We start from the raw sequence: 15112 nt of genomic DNA, 5'->3' as shown, positions 1-15112 counted from the left end.
TTCCAGGTCATTTCTGATTTCCCACATTCCATTAATCTGCTGACAAAAAAAATATCTTCTCATCAAGATATATCCAATGTCTAGGTTTTAGAAGCATAGCAAAAGTGCAAATAGAGGAATCAATTTTATTTTCAAAAGGCTCTGCAGATGACAGTTCCCAGTCCTGTTTGAAGTAAGTGACAAAAAGCCTAATGACTATGGGAGAGGCAGAGACGCTTTACAACTTCAGTGTGGTTTGGATCATTAACAATAATTGAACGTGGAAGCCCGGGCCAAGTTCTGCCCCCAAATCAGACCAATTAAAGGCTGAGACATTCAGCTAGAGAGACACTTTCATCAGTTGAGCTTGCCTGCATTAGTTATTACTGGGATGGTTTTTCACCTCTCTTTGATGCATTCCAGAGGAAAACATGCGCTTATCTACCATTTCATCTGAAGATTAGGAAACAAATTTTTTTTTTTTTTTTTGATGCTGTATTGCATGGCTTTTGGTGTTACCTTGAATGCAGAAATGCAGTGTAGGCTGAGTAATGTCATCACCAGCACCAAGAACACTGTGGCTAAGTTCCTCACATCCCAGATGGACTCGACCAAAGGGATGCTGCCAACCTGCCAGTCGTAGCACAGGGTGATCGGTGCCAGCAGGAGCCACGCATTGAAGGCCAGAAGGTAGGAATATGTTAAAAACCTGCAAATGAAAACAGGTAATGTAACACATGGAATGACTGCCAGCACATGAAACATTTTCCTTTAGCATTTACCACATACCACACAGGAGGAGGAAACAACAAAACAAACTAATCAACAACACTGCACCAACAGGCAGCCCCACACCTCTCTGTCAACAGAGATGCTACCATAGAGGAGGGGCACTTTAAGGTAATTTGAAGAAATAACATAAGATCAGTAATATTTACATGGTTTCTATGCACCAGCCTTTGGAAAACCAACAGAACTTCCATTTGAATGTTAGATTTTTGAAGTGACTTTCTGCCAGTTTAAACAATAAATGAGTAATTACACAGGCACATACATACATATTGAACTTTTACACAGTTCACTTCATCACTGCTGCAATACAAAATATCCCTCCAGCTGGGTTTAACTTACAATTTAGGATTTCTTCTATCTGCACAACATTGAGCAATTAAAGTCAGATCCTTCTCTTTTCTCTTAGCAAATTAAGGCACAGGAAGAAAATACAGAAGAAAGGAGGGACAGGGTGATTCTTAGCTGATCCCATCACAGTTTCTTAGGGCTGGGGCCAGATTGCATGAGATGTGCAACAGAAGCGAAAGGGAAGAAGGGATTTCAAACTGTTGGAATCTTCAATAATCATTATTCTCAGTAGAGAGGAAATTAATGGGGAATGGAAATAGTGAGCATGCTGCCCTCTGGGAAGCATGCAGGGCTTTCAAAGGACTGAAACAGAACATCATATGTGCCACTGGGTTAAAGAAAACAAAAAAAACCAAATCAAACCAACACCCCTCTCTGCCCCCAGGCTTTTGCTTCTTGGCATCTACTTGCCAAAAAGTGCATCTAAAGTTTAAATACTTTTAAGTGCAAGAGACCGCAGATTGATTGTTCCAGTAATCATGAAGTCAACCAAGTAAAATTGTGACAGCCTTCAAAGAGACAAACCCATCCTTGGCGTGCAAGTGGAAAAGTCCACATTGTACGCTGCCCCAAAAATGGTAAATACTTAAAAAAAGGAAAAAATTGCATTATATCCTGCATAGGATTTCTCCCATCTGAGCCTGCTTTGGCAGCTGTTACCACACCCAGTTGCCATGGTACCTTGCAGGTTTATTAAAATGGTAACAGAGGATGGCAGAAATGTCAAGGCATGTAGACAGAGTTTACATGTCTCACTTGCCACTTACAAGCTTACAAACGTGCCCCTTTGTGGTCAAAATTCAGCCCCTTACAACAGCACTTACAATGTTAGATTTGTGGCAGAATGGTAAGACACTGAAGCTAAGTGTGACTCCAGGCAGGAAGTTCCCAGATGGGTGTTGGGCCCTAAATTTCTGTGAAAACCTATTTAAATAACTGCAGAGTTAGGATATCAGTTTCTCATCTCATCCAAAAAGCAAACGTCTCCAGCAGCACAGTGACCCAAAAGCAAGGAGGCTTACTGAGCTGGAATGTTTCATTGTAAACAGTCACAGAGGCACATTCTCATTTTCCCACAGATCTTTCTGAACTCCCAGTTCTGGAAAGTGGAATATTCCCACATTTTTAAGGTTTTCAGCCATTTGATACACTTCTCTTCTACCCACACCCTCCCCCCCACCCCCATTTTTCTCACCTTCCCCACCCTGAGGTACTAAATAAACAAAAGGGATAGAAAGAAAATCCATCTTCTCTTAACAGAGGCAGCGATTTAAAAGCCAGTTCCTATTTAAGAGAGCATCCCTCAAAATTGTAACCTAATTTTGCTAAAACAGTTCTTATTTGATTGCTCACTCTTTCTAAAGAAACAAATGTGTATTTTAGTCACCAGCCCAGTCTCTTCTGGTGCACATGACAGAGAAACACAGCAACACAAAATCTGGTGAGAGTTAATCACACCAAGGCACTCACTCGTGACATTTTGTGTGGCCTGACCCACCTCTGCTCAGCCACAACAAAACAGACTTCTCCATCAACCTCAAAACATTAGCTCAGAAAAGGCTGCCAGTGTTTATTTACAACTACTTACTTCAAAGCCAAACTAAGATCCATTTCTGGCTTCATTGTTAAAATAAAAGCATGTCTACTTAGATGAATCTGAATTGTTACTACAACTGTGCAAATTTGACAGGAATTCCAGAAGCACTGAATTAGTTTTGCACTTGATGCTTTAGGAGAGCCCAGTTTTTCGAGGGAGTGTCCTTTTATGCCCTGGCATATTAATATTTTCAGTAGGCATCACAATATTCACAGAAGTTTGTATGCAAACCACAACACACACCAGAAAACCTTCCCCTGCTTACTCAGACTGGGCTGCTGGGTAGGAAGGAACAAGAGGACATTTGGAATCTTTGCAGACTGCAGCACTGCAGTTAAGGACACACTAGTTGCTTTTCTGCATCTTCACTGATAAGGCAGGAGCTGATATATCCTTACACAGCACAGAATAAATAAACAGCTTGCTGCCATAACAAATTGAGTCCGCTTAATTTAAGAGGTATTCAAAGTAGCCAGATCAGTGTGAGTTAATGCATTTCTGCTGGAAAGGCAGGGCAAGCTGAAGATGGGAAGACAACTCCAGGCCAGGTTTGTAAGCAAGTGTCTGTTTCCAAGTGCTTGTGAGGTTTCAGTCTTCCTTGGGAGCCATGAGCACAGGTTGCTGCCAGAGGCGGCTCCCAAAGGAGAAGCACAATCACTCCACTCCACTATGGCAATAATTAGTGTTTAAATACTCTCTTCCAACAGCAGTGAAATATTTTAAAGCCTGTGACAATCATTAGCACCTGTACACAGTCAATTGGTTGGCCTCTGCAGACACTCTACTGGAAAACCCTTGTATGTGGCTCTTGTATCAACAAGCCTAAGGAGAAAGCTAAACAGGAGAAATTTTGGAAGAAACCTCTTACCAAAGCTGACACCTCAAGGAATTAATTTGCAAATTTTGAAAAGACTTGAAGATTCTGAAATCACTCCAGGAGCTAATTACTTTTCAGCAGCCTACCTGCAAATGGCAACAGGAGTATTTTCTTTTAATTAGTTGACTGAGTGAATTACATTTTAAATTAATGATTTTCTTTATATTGCTTCTGGTGTCTGCTGGAATTCCAAGGGAGAAAAATTCCTGCTTGTAGCATCTCCTACTCTCTCAGTTAATCCCATGAAAACCAGAGTATTACTGGTGAGGTGACTGGAAGAGTCCGCATCTTAACTGGCCCCCAGGCCAGGTAACAGCATTTGCATTGCAGCAAATTTTTTTATTTGCAAATTTAACATGGATATCCAAGTTTCAGTAGGTAGCAAGTATTCTTTTCACTTCTCATTGTCTCTAGCATGCTCAGAAAAACACAGTTCCTCCTGTAGGTAGCCAGTGTTGTCATGGCAATCCAGTTTGTTTGGTTTTAAATTCTTTCCGTTTCAATGTTCTGTTGCATCCTTTGAGATAAATACAGGATGACTCATATCTAGAACTTGTTGCAGAAAACAACTATCTGAACTGTTTCTGCTGCAAAATTGCATGCAAAGGGTACTACTCAAAGCCATAACAATATGATAGGAAAATACTTGAGGAATTGTCTGTTACCCATTGCTGTAATAGAGACCAATGAGCTTGGAAAAGCCCTCATCTCAGCTCTGCCAAATCCAGGCAATCAGAGCATAAGGAATGTGAGACTAGGTAAAAAAAAAATATAAGATTTTTAGAAATTTGAGGCATTTCCTATCTTTTCTGATTTTGGAGCAGTTTAAGTTTTCTCCCCACAGCACCCAGGGACTGAGATTATACATTTCTTTCTGAAACTGTGCCACAAGAGTGATCACAAAGCCCTGACCATGTCCCACCAAAGCTGCATGGAAAAGTGAGGGCCTGTGACCCTATTTTTTCTACCAGCCACCCAGTTCTGGGTCAATCCCGTTCCTGGCAGACAGCCCTACCCACACAGACCCAGCAGGGAACCCACCTGCAAATAAAATATCTCCCAACACTAGGGATTTTAGCAAAGCAAAGGCAAACTATTCTCCTGGTTGGGGAAAAATTCACCTATGTTGAAGGCAGGTAATAACTGCACTTAACTGGTACTTGGGGAAAAAAAAGAGGGGAAGGCATGAAGCAGGTGGGGATCTGAGGCAGAAGCAGGAGTACAGTTTTTGCCTATTCAGAAGTCACAGACCCTGGTTATGCTCTTCTGACACAACCTGCACACTGCCAGGCACTCAGGGAGGTTTCAGTTCACTATAAGGGTAAGAAGAGCTTTTTTGTTAGGGAAAAGAGCTTTTCATTTGTATTAACAGCTGAACTGATTTCAGCTCCAGGCTCTCTTCATCCTCTTACAAAGCCTTAAACCCAAGTGTGTTTGACAAGTCACTTCACAATAATGTCCTCCTAGGACATGTAGCTGCAATTATAACCAGGTGGTGGTATTTTGGATATTGTCTTCAAATTGAGTATATTTACATTCCCCCTAGGGAACTCCCAGTCCAGTCATACCTTCCCACACGAGTTTATTTTTCTGCTCTGTATATTGCCAGCCTAAACATTTTATTTTCAGAGCCTCAGAAGGAAAAAATTCCCATTCTGTCCATCCAGCTCATTCAGAGATGGTGGAGTAAACTACACAAACAAGGAGCAGACGGATAAATTCCATTTAACATTCAAATGCGAGTATAAGTTAGACAGAAAATACTTGTAACTAGAAAAGTACCTGTGTATTCCCTTTCATCAAACCTTTTGCATTTAGGACAAAGAGCTGCCAATCAGTAGAGGACAGGAGTAGGAAAGACAGGGATAAACAGAGAGCTGCAGCTTGATGAATAGCAAGGTAGCTCCTCTGGAAAGTGGGCTCCTGTGCGCCAGGCACATGGGGAAAAGTGGGCTGTGTTGTCTTCTACAGCTACACAGCCTGAAGAGCTTTAATCTGGTGAATGGCTCTCTCTCAGTCGTTTCAACTCTGTGGCTAAGGATCAAAAAAAATCTATTAAAAAAATACTGAATTCTTTAGGAGTAAAGATTCTGAAAGAGCCTGTGAGTTTCCAGTGAAACCCAAGCCTCCAGTCAGAATGTCAGAGCTGCAAAAGCTGGGATTGATCTCACACTGTTTTCCCTCTGCAAACCCCCGTGTGCTGTGGGTGAGGACATGCCTTGTGATCACACCTGATCCTCAGCTCCTCACATTCCAGAGTCACGAAGCCCAAATTCCCCAGCAGTGCCCAGCAGTGGGCAACTGCTTCAGAAGAGGATTACTGAGGCAGCAGCAGATGGAGGATTCTGTGGACAGCCACTGAGATCCTCAAGAAATTAAAAACCAGACCTCATAAACCCATTGGGATAATATTTCTGAAAACAGCTCATTGTATCCCACAGCATTACCCACCCAATGCTGGTGGGAGCCAAAGGGATGTTCTGGGCATGCTGCTTTGCCACAGAGACCAGCCACTCTCTACCTCTTCTGTGTGGAAGCATTTTGGAAAGCAAAATGCATGGCCTGTAGGAGTCAATGGCCTCTGCTGTGGCTGCAGCCTCTCTAGTCCATGTGCAGACTCTGGCAGGGAAGCCTCGTTGTGTAAGCAGCACTTGCAGCAAGCACCACAGCCCATTAAAATGCCTATCAAATCCCAGAGCAGCACTACCAGGGTTTATTCATCACACCAAGAGCCCTTGTATGAGAGGGACATGCTGAAATCTTTCCTGTGGCTCTGGGAGCACCACGTTCTCTGCAGAGTGGCCTTTGCCTTGGAGCACCATCTTCCAGCCAGGCCTTCCCCCAGCTCCCAACACCCCTTGAAATAAAGTCCACAGCTCACACTTAATGCATGGGCTCTCTGGCCCCTGGGTAGGCATGAGGTCAATTTTTACCAACATTGTTGCTCTCCCTGTTGTTAGAAGTGATCCCTGAATGCTGGGTGCCTGCAGAGATTACACACAGGGCTGAACTGAAACACCTTTGAGCACATGATAGAAAGCACTGACAAACCAGGCAGAACTTCAGCATTCAGGTAGCATGTGCAAGCCTGGCTGATTAAGAGCTGCTATGTCACAGGGGTCTATTTTAATGCTATTTTCTAGCCTAAGGTCCATGAAAACTCCATATCAAAGTAGTTGCTACACTTGACTTCTATTTCCTTGGCAGAACTGGCTGGCACAGGGACCCATTTTCCCAACACAGGTCCATGGTTTGCCTCGCAGTAGTTCATTCCCTTTGAAGTTACAACGGGGCTGATTAAATGCATTGCTCAGAAAACAGTCATAAATCTCTGTGAAAAGGATTATGTGCCAGTTTTTATGTATAAGCACTTCTTCAGCTTTCTGCAGCACTGAATTCTCATTTACCTGATTGAAACAGCAAAGCAATACAGAAAGCCAGCTTACAGAGAGAGCAGTTCAACCACAGGACAATGTTATCTCAAGGCAGTCCAAGTAGAAATGCATTAACTATTTAAGGAAGCACCACAAATAACCTGCTTCACGCCCAGGGTGATCAGCCACCAGAGATCACAAGGCAAATGCCAGCAGAAATTAATATAACTTGACTCCCAAATACAAAGGGTTTTTTTAAAAAACAGACTTTTATTTAGAAATTAGAGGCAAGATTTAATCTGTTTCACACAGCTTGAGACATGCTGCACAATGGATTTTTCCCTTGTCTTGCCACCGTGTTGGTAACAAAATCTGTTTATCCAGAGGCCTCCTAATTTTTTCCCCTCAAGAAGGACAAAAGAAAAAAACATTGTGCAAAACATCTGAAGCATGTCAGCCCTCCACTCAACACCCTTCTAACTCTGGAGCTGAACTTTTGGTACACTGGTTTCATAAAGCTGGGTAACCCTCAAAACTATTCTAGTTGCATTCTCTCTCCAACTCTGTCTGATACAATCAAGAATGCTTAAGCAGAGGTTTGGGATTGTTTTTTCTATCTCAAATATTGCTAACCCGTAGCAGATTTTGAGATCAAAGTCTGCTCCTTAAGGTAAGGCCACTGGAGACAGTACATCCTGCAATGCACAACAGCCTGGAGGGGACAGGCTTTCATGGCAGGGCTTAGGAATAGCAGGATTCCCAACATCTTCATTTCTGCCTCCTCTGAGGAAGACGATGACAGACACATCTCATCTTCTCAGAACACCTTTGCTAAGCAACACAATGAAGACCACGGAAATGTGGCTCATTTATGTCACTAAGCTTTGAGGTATTTGGGAATATCACTTGTAATTTTAACAAAAGTAATTTAGTGAGCTTGCTGAACAGCTGACTGTTTCTTAAGATTGAAAAACTGCCATTATTTCAGCATATTATGTCCTTCAATTGTTAAATAAATCATTATCTGTTTTTAATCATTTTAATCATTATCTGTCTATTTTAATTTATACATTTGTGCTGTCCAAGATTGGAGACAAGTTACACAGCACACAGTCGTTTTCTAAGGCCAAACTGAGCCACATCAAAGGTCTGTGCAGCAGTGACCAAAAATCAACGCCAAGTAAAGCATATAAGATGATAATTTTCCCCCAGTTCCTAGCTGGGGAGCTGGATAAGTTGGAGTTTCTGAGTTGGATGTGGTTTCTGCATGTTTAGTAGCCTCGATTTCTTATTTCAACTGGGCAAATTTCTCTTTGAGTCTGCAAAAACGTTCAGCACACTCCTGGTATCCTGCAGGAAGAAGCTCCCCAGCTCAGCCACTTGTTGCAAGACACTTCCTTGGCTTGCTTGGAACCTGTCTTCTCTGAGATTCATTTCATACACCCTAAATTCTACATGTGCCCCTCCTCCACACAATCGTGGGTGCACAGACCTCTCACAACCCCAGTCCTGTAATGTACGCTGTATCACCTCTAAGGGATCACAAATTCTGACCTCACAGGTCACTGCTTTTTCAACCCCCTAACTTACACCTACACCTGATGCTGGCCCCAATAAACCCTGCAAAAGTTACAATGCTCTCTGTTGGGTTCATCCTGTGCCAGCCAAGACCCCAGCTCCACATCTAACTTCGTGTATTTCACAAGGACTGCCACACATTTCCAAACTACTGTTTTTCTTTTCTATTTCACAGATATCAGCCTTCCTTCTAGTCCCACAGATCTGGCCAAGCCTTAGAATAATTTTCAACTCTGTTGAAAACCATAACATTTACCCTGGCGAGACATGCACAAAAACCACATTTCCAGCTCAAATAAAGACAACTCCCTGAAAACAGAAAACTCCCACTTGCGACCTAAATGATCATCAGAGCTACAAAACAACTTGTCCACTGCCCGAGACTAACCCTTGCTTCAGCTACAGTAACAATGTCACTAATCACTTCAGGAGCACTACCCAAAAATCTTTCTTCTAGTTTCTGGTCTCCACACCAAACTTAGCTCTTCTACTGCCTTCTTCCCTACTCAACCCAACTTGCAGTTACCATCTTGGCTTCAGTGCTGAATCCTAATTACTGCCTTCAAAACCTTGGTAAAAGCTTCCTACACCTGCTCTTCACGTGCTGCTGCTACTGTAGCTGTCCACAGCTGAGAAGCACACACTGCTTAGGAGCTTCCCTGAAGCTGGACCCTAAACACAAAGACTCCTGTGGCCCTCCTCTGGACTCACTCCAACAGGTCCATGTATTCCCTGTGCTAAGGACCCCAGAGCTGGATGCAGTGTGCCAGGAAGGGTCTCACAACAGCAGAGGGGCAGCATTTCCCTCGACCTTCCTGGGAACCACACCTATGCCACTTGAACCTCGCTAGCTCCACCTGACATCCCAGTCCTGCCCTTGGGATGACTGGCACACTGCCAGTTCAGCAGCAGCAGCTTCAGCGCTGACCACGGCAAGATAAAGTCTCAGGTGAGAGCTGTGGTTTGAGTCTGACAGAGGAGGAAGGAAAAGGTTTGTTGCCAAGATAAGGGCTGTGGTCAGAGGGTGCATCATGGGCTGTCAGTTCAGAGACAGTCACTGGGTCTCAGGACTGACACTGAGCCCTGCTGCTGAAGGGATGGGTTTCCTGAATGGAAGATAAAGCCTCCTGGGTAAATTGCTAAAATGAGGGTTAAGATCAAGCTCAGCAGAAGTGGAAGAATTGGGATAATTAAAGCGTTTCAGAATCCCTTCTGAACAGTAATACTGCTTTTTACTGGAATGGATTTCCTTAATTAGGTTTGGAGTGGGTAGGTGCTGCTGGACTGCAGGTGGAGCCAGGGCTGCTGCTGGGGCCAAGGGAGGACCTCAGCCAGCAGCACTCTGACTTGTTTTCCCTAAGTCTGTTAATAAACTCTGCAGTGCCAGTGGTAAAAATAGTCACTGCTTCATACTCCGAGAATGACTTAGCTTTTGGATTTAGAACACCCTCCACTGTCATTACAAGAGGAAAAGAGACAAACATGCAAAAGAACATGTGCAGCACAGAAGAGGTAACTGAAATTAGGCCAGGATCATTTGTGACTTGGTGACCCCCATCTCAGCATAAACACACCAAAAAGGGACAGCAGCAAATCCTTCATGCTGTGCTGCACCGAGCCTGGTATCAATAACTCCACCAGAAACAAACACGTCAGAGCTTTCCAAACAAGACAATGTGCTTCCTGGAAGCACTTTCAGCCTTGATGGTAATAGGAGCTGTTGCCACGTTATCATAGAGGTTCCCCAAATGAAACCCAGTCCAGTTCTGCAGCAGATGTTGAATACGGATTGCTTGATCTTAACTTGTGTCTCAGCTGCAATTTCACTGTATGAGGAGCCAGCAGAGCCAGAACTGACACACAGGAAGACTGCTCCCATTTTCATTTAAGACATCAGGAAATGCCTACAGAAGGCTCCCAAGTGTCTTTCAGTAGCTAAACAGAGCAAACACTCCTGCACGTGGCCCCTCCACCTTCACTGCTCAGTCACTGACACTACACCAAGAGTCATGGTCACCCCCTTTTTATACAAACTTCAGCTAAAGCCAAAACTCTGAATGCTTCCATCCCACATCTCAGCCAATTTTAAGATTTTGGATTATGCCTCAGTAACTGGGCTTTCCAGTCCTGTGCTCAGGCAACTAAACTATATACTTGGAGCTTCGTATAAAAAGAAGCACACATTTTTCAGTAAGAAAGCACCTGTAATACAACCCTACAGCACCTGCAGTGTCCTCTGGGGTTCAAATAGTTCTGATTTCTTTCTATTCCAGACAGAGAAATACCAAGAAGCAATTAACCTAAGACAACACAACAAGTTTTTTTCACTGTCATCTGCAAACCATTTCAGTGCAGGAAAATGTAACATCAAGACCACACTTCTGAAAACTTTTGTTTGACTGCTGTCATCATACCTCGTCAGTAAATACGGTGAGAATGAGGCTGGATTGTCCTGCTCTGAGAACATTGGCATGGAACCTCCCATTATCCAGAGGCGGAAATACAACACGAGGATCACCTTCAAAGAAGAACATCTCAGTTAGCAATGCACTACTAAAAAGAGCTAGGACCTCCCCCAGATGTTTTGTCATGACAGCTCTCCATGTTGTGTGTGCAAAGCGAGTCAGGTCAGCAGTTTAGGCAAAATTCAAGTCTGGCACCTTACACAGGGTGGCAAACCTGCCAACCCTCAGCACAGACAGCACACTGTGACTTTGTGTGTCCCTCTTCCATGTCTGCATTACTGACAGCAGCTGACACATCTCAGTGCCCACCACAAAGGCAGCATTCTGAAGGACAAATCTGTCACTCTGCTGCAGTGTAGACTGCAGAATTCTGCTATTGACCTCTACCTAAATGCAGAGGGGAAAATGATGGGTGAAGTCTTAAAAGTTATCATTTATCCATGCTGGCATAGGTGTAAGGATAAGCTCCATTGGTGCTTCTCATGCTGCACAATCCTAATTCCTGGAAGGATTTCTGCAAGCTGCCACTCCTTCACCTTTCTGGTAACCACTTGTCAAAGGACAATCAAGGGGATCTGGCTCCTGGAGCAGCACAGGGAGCTGCACACCCAGAACATTCCCACAGAAATGCTTGTTTTTTCCTGCAACATTCATGCATGGAGAACATCAAGCAGAAGTTTTTCTTACAACTTTTACTGAGCCCTGCATTGGCATTAACAGCATGTCACTGACAAGGCAGCCCAGTGCCACAGAGTCCTGTGTATTTAGGGCAGGAAATAGCTGCAGATGATTACATGGTTGCAAGGGCAACCACTATAAATCAAAAGGTTTGAAGTGAAAACACACTAATATTCTTGTTTCTGCCCATCTGAAGTTGTCTAGACTAATTCCCAAACTTAACTTCATATTGAGGGCCACCATCTGAGCTTTCTGAGTCTTTTGGGATACCACTATGCATTGTTCATTCTCATCAAATGCACAGAAATACATGGCCAAGTCCATTCATACTTACATAGCTTATCACCAAAGCAGCTCTCTTCAAAAAAGGCCTTGCAGTGTACAAGAAATTCTGGTTGTTATTTGCAGTCAGGTAGCTGAAATATAAGGAAACAAACGTTTGTTGAAGTACTTTGGAACACTAACTCATTTTTCAAATGGAGAAAAATGTGTACATTGATTTAACCGCCCTAAATGCAATAATAATGACATAACTCCTACTCTTCAAAGGTCTTTCCTCATAAGTAAAATATTGAGACTAGTTCAAGTAATACACACTATAATGTACTGCAGTTTTGCCATTAAAATCCGGGTTTGGTAGGTTTGTTGGTTTAGTTTTTGGGGTTTTTTTAATCTTCAATTAACCCCTTAATCCTCAGAAAAATCCCAGGTGTGTCTCAGTGAGATTGCTGTCTTCAGACTCCCAGAGGACTACACGGAGACATATTTTTAAAAGGTCACACAAACAGCAATTCAATTTTAGACCATGATTAAAATGCAAAGACTCCTTGTTCCCAGCTCTCTGCTCAGTCTCTAGAGGAGAAAAACTATCCAGCAGAACTGATTCTAAGCATTTTTTGGGAGCGTATTCTGCATGCTTAGGTTTCATCATAAGTCTGCTGACAAAGTGCTATGAAAATTAATATTATCATAGACAAACACACAGGTGGCTTACTGTTGTAGGAATGTTCATAAAACCCTTCCTGTTTCTCAATGAGCAAAATGAAACTGTATTTAGAGACAAAACTATGCATTTATTTTAATATAGAGTAGAAGCACTTGCCAAAGTCTAAGGAACTTTTTTAGTATAACAAACAGTGCCATATCCATGACATTAATTTCATGGCAACTCCATTCCTATTGAACCTTACAGATGCTCCATCATTGTAATAAAGCAGTGACAAAAAGAAATACAGAAGAGACAACAGGAATATTTTAAGCATATAGTAGGTAAAAAACTATTGAAAAAAATGACAACTTATTTTAAGAAGTTATAAATATCAAGTAAACAAAATAAATTCAGAAGGAAAACATTTGCAGGTTCTTCTGCATAACATACAGTCAGTATCAGGATACTCTGTTTAAATGATTTACAAAAACTGCAGGTTGTATTGCAACACCTTCAAGCAAGCTACCTTTCCAAGCATGAAATTCTCATATGTTTCTCCTGTGAACATCGAGCATATAAAACATATCTTATTTCCTCTCCAAATTCCTTAAGACAGTCTATCACCTAACTGCTTCCACCCTTCAAGTCTTTGGAAAAACAAGACTGAAGCACTTGCTAATGCAGCCAAGAGTGTTTAGTACCTGGGGTTTTGTTCAAATTTTCTATAGTAGGAAGTTTGCAAGCCTGGTCACCATGGCAAGATGAAGAAAAGATTACACTGCAGAAAAAAAAGCACGAGGGCAAAGCCAGCAAGAAACAGAGGCAGCATTTACCAAGATGAAAGAAGTACATCTGGATGCTCTGTACAAAGGAGCTGCTCTTCAGAAAACTTTCCCTAAGTGCCATGCCTAAAAACTAAGGAACTAAACCACACACCATAAAGCAAGCCAGACAACTTTCAGTCTTTGGAGTCTGCTCATTGTGAAATGTTGACGTTTAAGCACCAAACCTGACTTAAATGTCAGACTAGTCTTCAAGGGCTGAACGTCTCAAAGTGCAAAGTTTCTTGAGTTCCCACTGATTTTAATCAGGCTGCAGCAAGTACAAGACAGATGAAACTAAGCCTTCAGCTTTGTCTCCCCATGAAAGGTCAGGCTGGCCTTCAAGTGCTCACCATGGCCCGGCTCCAAAGCCCACCAGAGCCAAAGGGAAAGCCTCTCACTGACTTTAACAGCATTTGGACCAAACCCCAGGCTTTTGTCCCCTTTATGAAGCTCAACCCCCTTGTGATTTGCAGCAGGAAGTGTTTGGTTGCACTTTGTTTACATTTTTATGTGTAGAGAGAGGAGAGGCATCTATTCATCACACCGTCTGACTCTTTTCAAGAACCTGTTTTCACTCGCTTTTACTTTTAACTCTCTGCAACACTTTAGGCTGGAATTTTTCACTACAAATGTTTGCTTTAGGTAGAATTATTCTGGGAAAAGATCAACTAGAAGAGTTCAGCTCTTTCTCCAAGGCTTCAGTTACAGACAGTGAAGCACTTTTATCAGTGTCAAGAAGTCTGCCAACTTCATCCTTGAGAAGCAGCATCACCTCGCACCAGTGACCCAAAACTTGTGGGGTGGCCATCATCTCCAGGCCGTGTGTTTGCTCTCCTCCAGAGAAGCCACTCATGGTCAGGTAATGAAGAGTTCAATTAAAAAGTGAAACACTTCCATTTTAAGAAAGCTGCTGTCCCAAAGTCTGTCTGGAAACCACAGAAGATGACATGGCTCAATGCTCAGCAAGCCTGCTCTCCACCCATCAGATCGACCTGCGTGAGCGGCATAAATGGACAGGTCACACTCAATGCCTCAAAGCTTTAGAAGAACCACAGGATTTTTCAGAGCACCTTACTGGGCTACCACTTGTGTCAGGGAAGGTAGCTACTAAAACATCTCACATCTGGTGCAGGTAAAAGAACAACACACAGTTTGTGCATTAAAGCCAAATGAACTGCGAACGGGGCCTGGATGAGCAAGTTTGCTAAATGTCAGAGGCACACAGCATGTAAAGAGTGCAGTAGCTTTTTACATGTAAAATTGCAGAAGCTTTTTCCACGCAAAATCTCAGCTTGCAAACATATCTAAGGTTACACTGAACTTCACTCAGACAACCTTAAGATCAGCCAAAGCTCCTAATTTTGTCTTTAGCTAGGAGAAGCAAAGAAATTACTATTTTAACAGTTAAACTGTTTTATACCTATTTTAACAGTTAAACTGGTTTTTTAACAGCTGTCTTGCAAAAAGTCATTTACAGATTTCCATGCATTTGCCAATTTACAGGTCAGATTTCCATGCATTTGCCAACCTTTCCAGGCTGCCAAACATCCCTCTGCTCACAGGAACTACTCCCTGTCACCTGCTCCACCCCAACCAGCACAACTGTGGTGCCAAAAACATACCAAGACACACACAGGCATTCACTCCCACATGGGAGCGGGTGGGGGACATA

The 15112-nt window shown here is 42.8% G+C and overlaps 1 protein-coding gene across 1 annotated transcript in view; it reads right to left on the bottom strand.

Moving 5' to 3' along the window:
- Positions 1 to 15112, bottom strand: part of LOC131593048 (protein O-mannosyl-transferase TMTC1-like) — a 134465-nt gene that overhangs the window by 72109 nt on the left and 47244 nt on the right. Inside the window, exons 6-8 of the mRNA XM_058865223.1 lie at positions 12023 to 12104; positions 10960 to 11063; positions 499 to 688 (exon numbers count right to left, since the gene is read on the bottom strand). Coding sequence (XP_058721206.1) covers positions 499 to 688; positions 10960 to 11063; positions 12023 to 12104 — 376 coding nt within the window. The remainder of the gene's footprint in view (positions 1 to 498; positions 689 to 10959; positions 11064 to 12022; positions 12105 to 15112) is intronic.

Source organism: Poecile atricapillus, chromosome Z (assembly GCF_030490865.1).
Source record: "Poecile atricapillus isolate bPoeAtr1 chromosome Z, bPoeAtr1.hap1, whole genome shotgun sequence".
Lineage (NCBI taxonomy): Eukaryota > Metazoa > Chordata > Aves > Passeriformes > Paridae > Poecile > Poecile atricapillus.
This window is presented reverse-complemented; position numbering and strand designations above follow the sequence as displayed.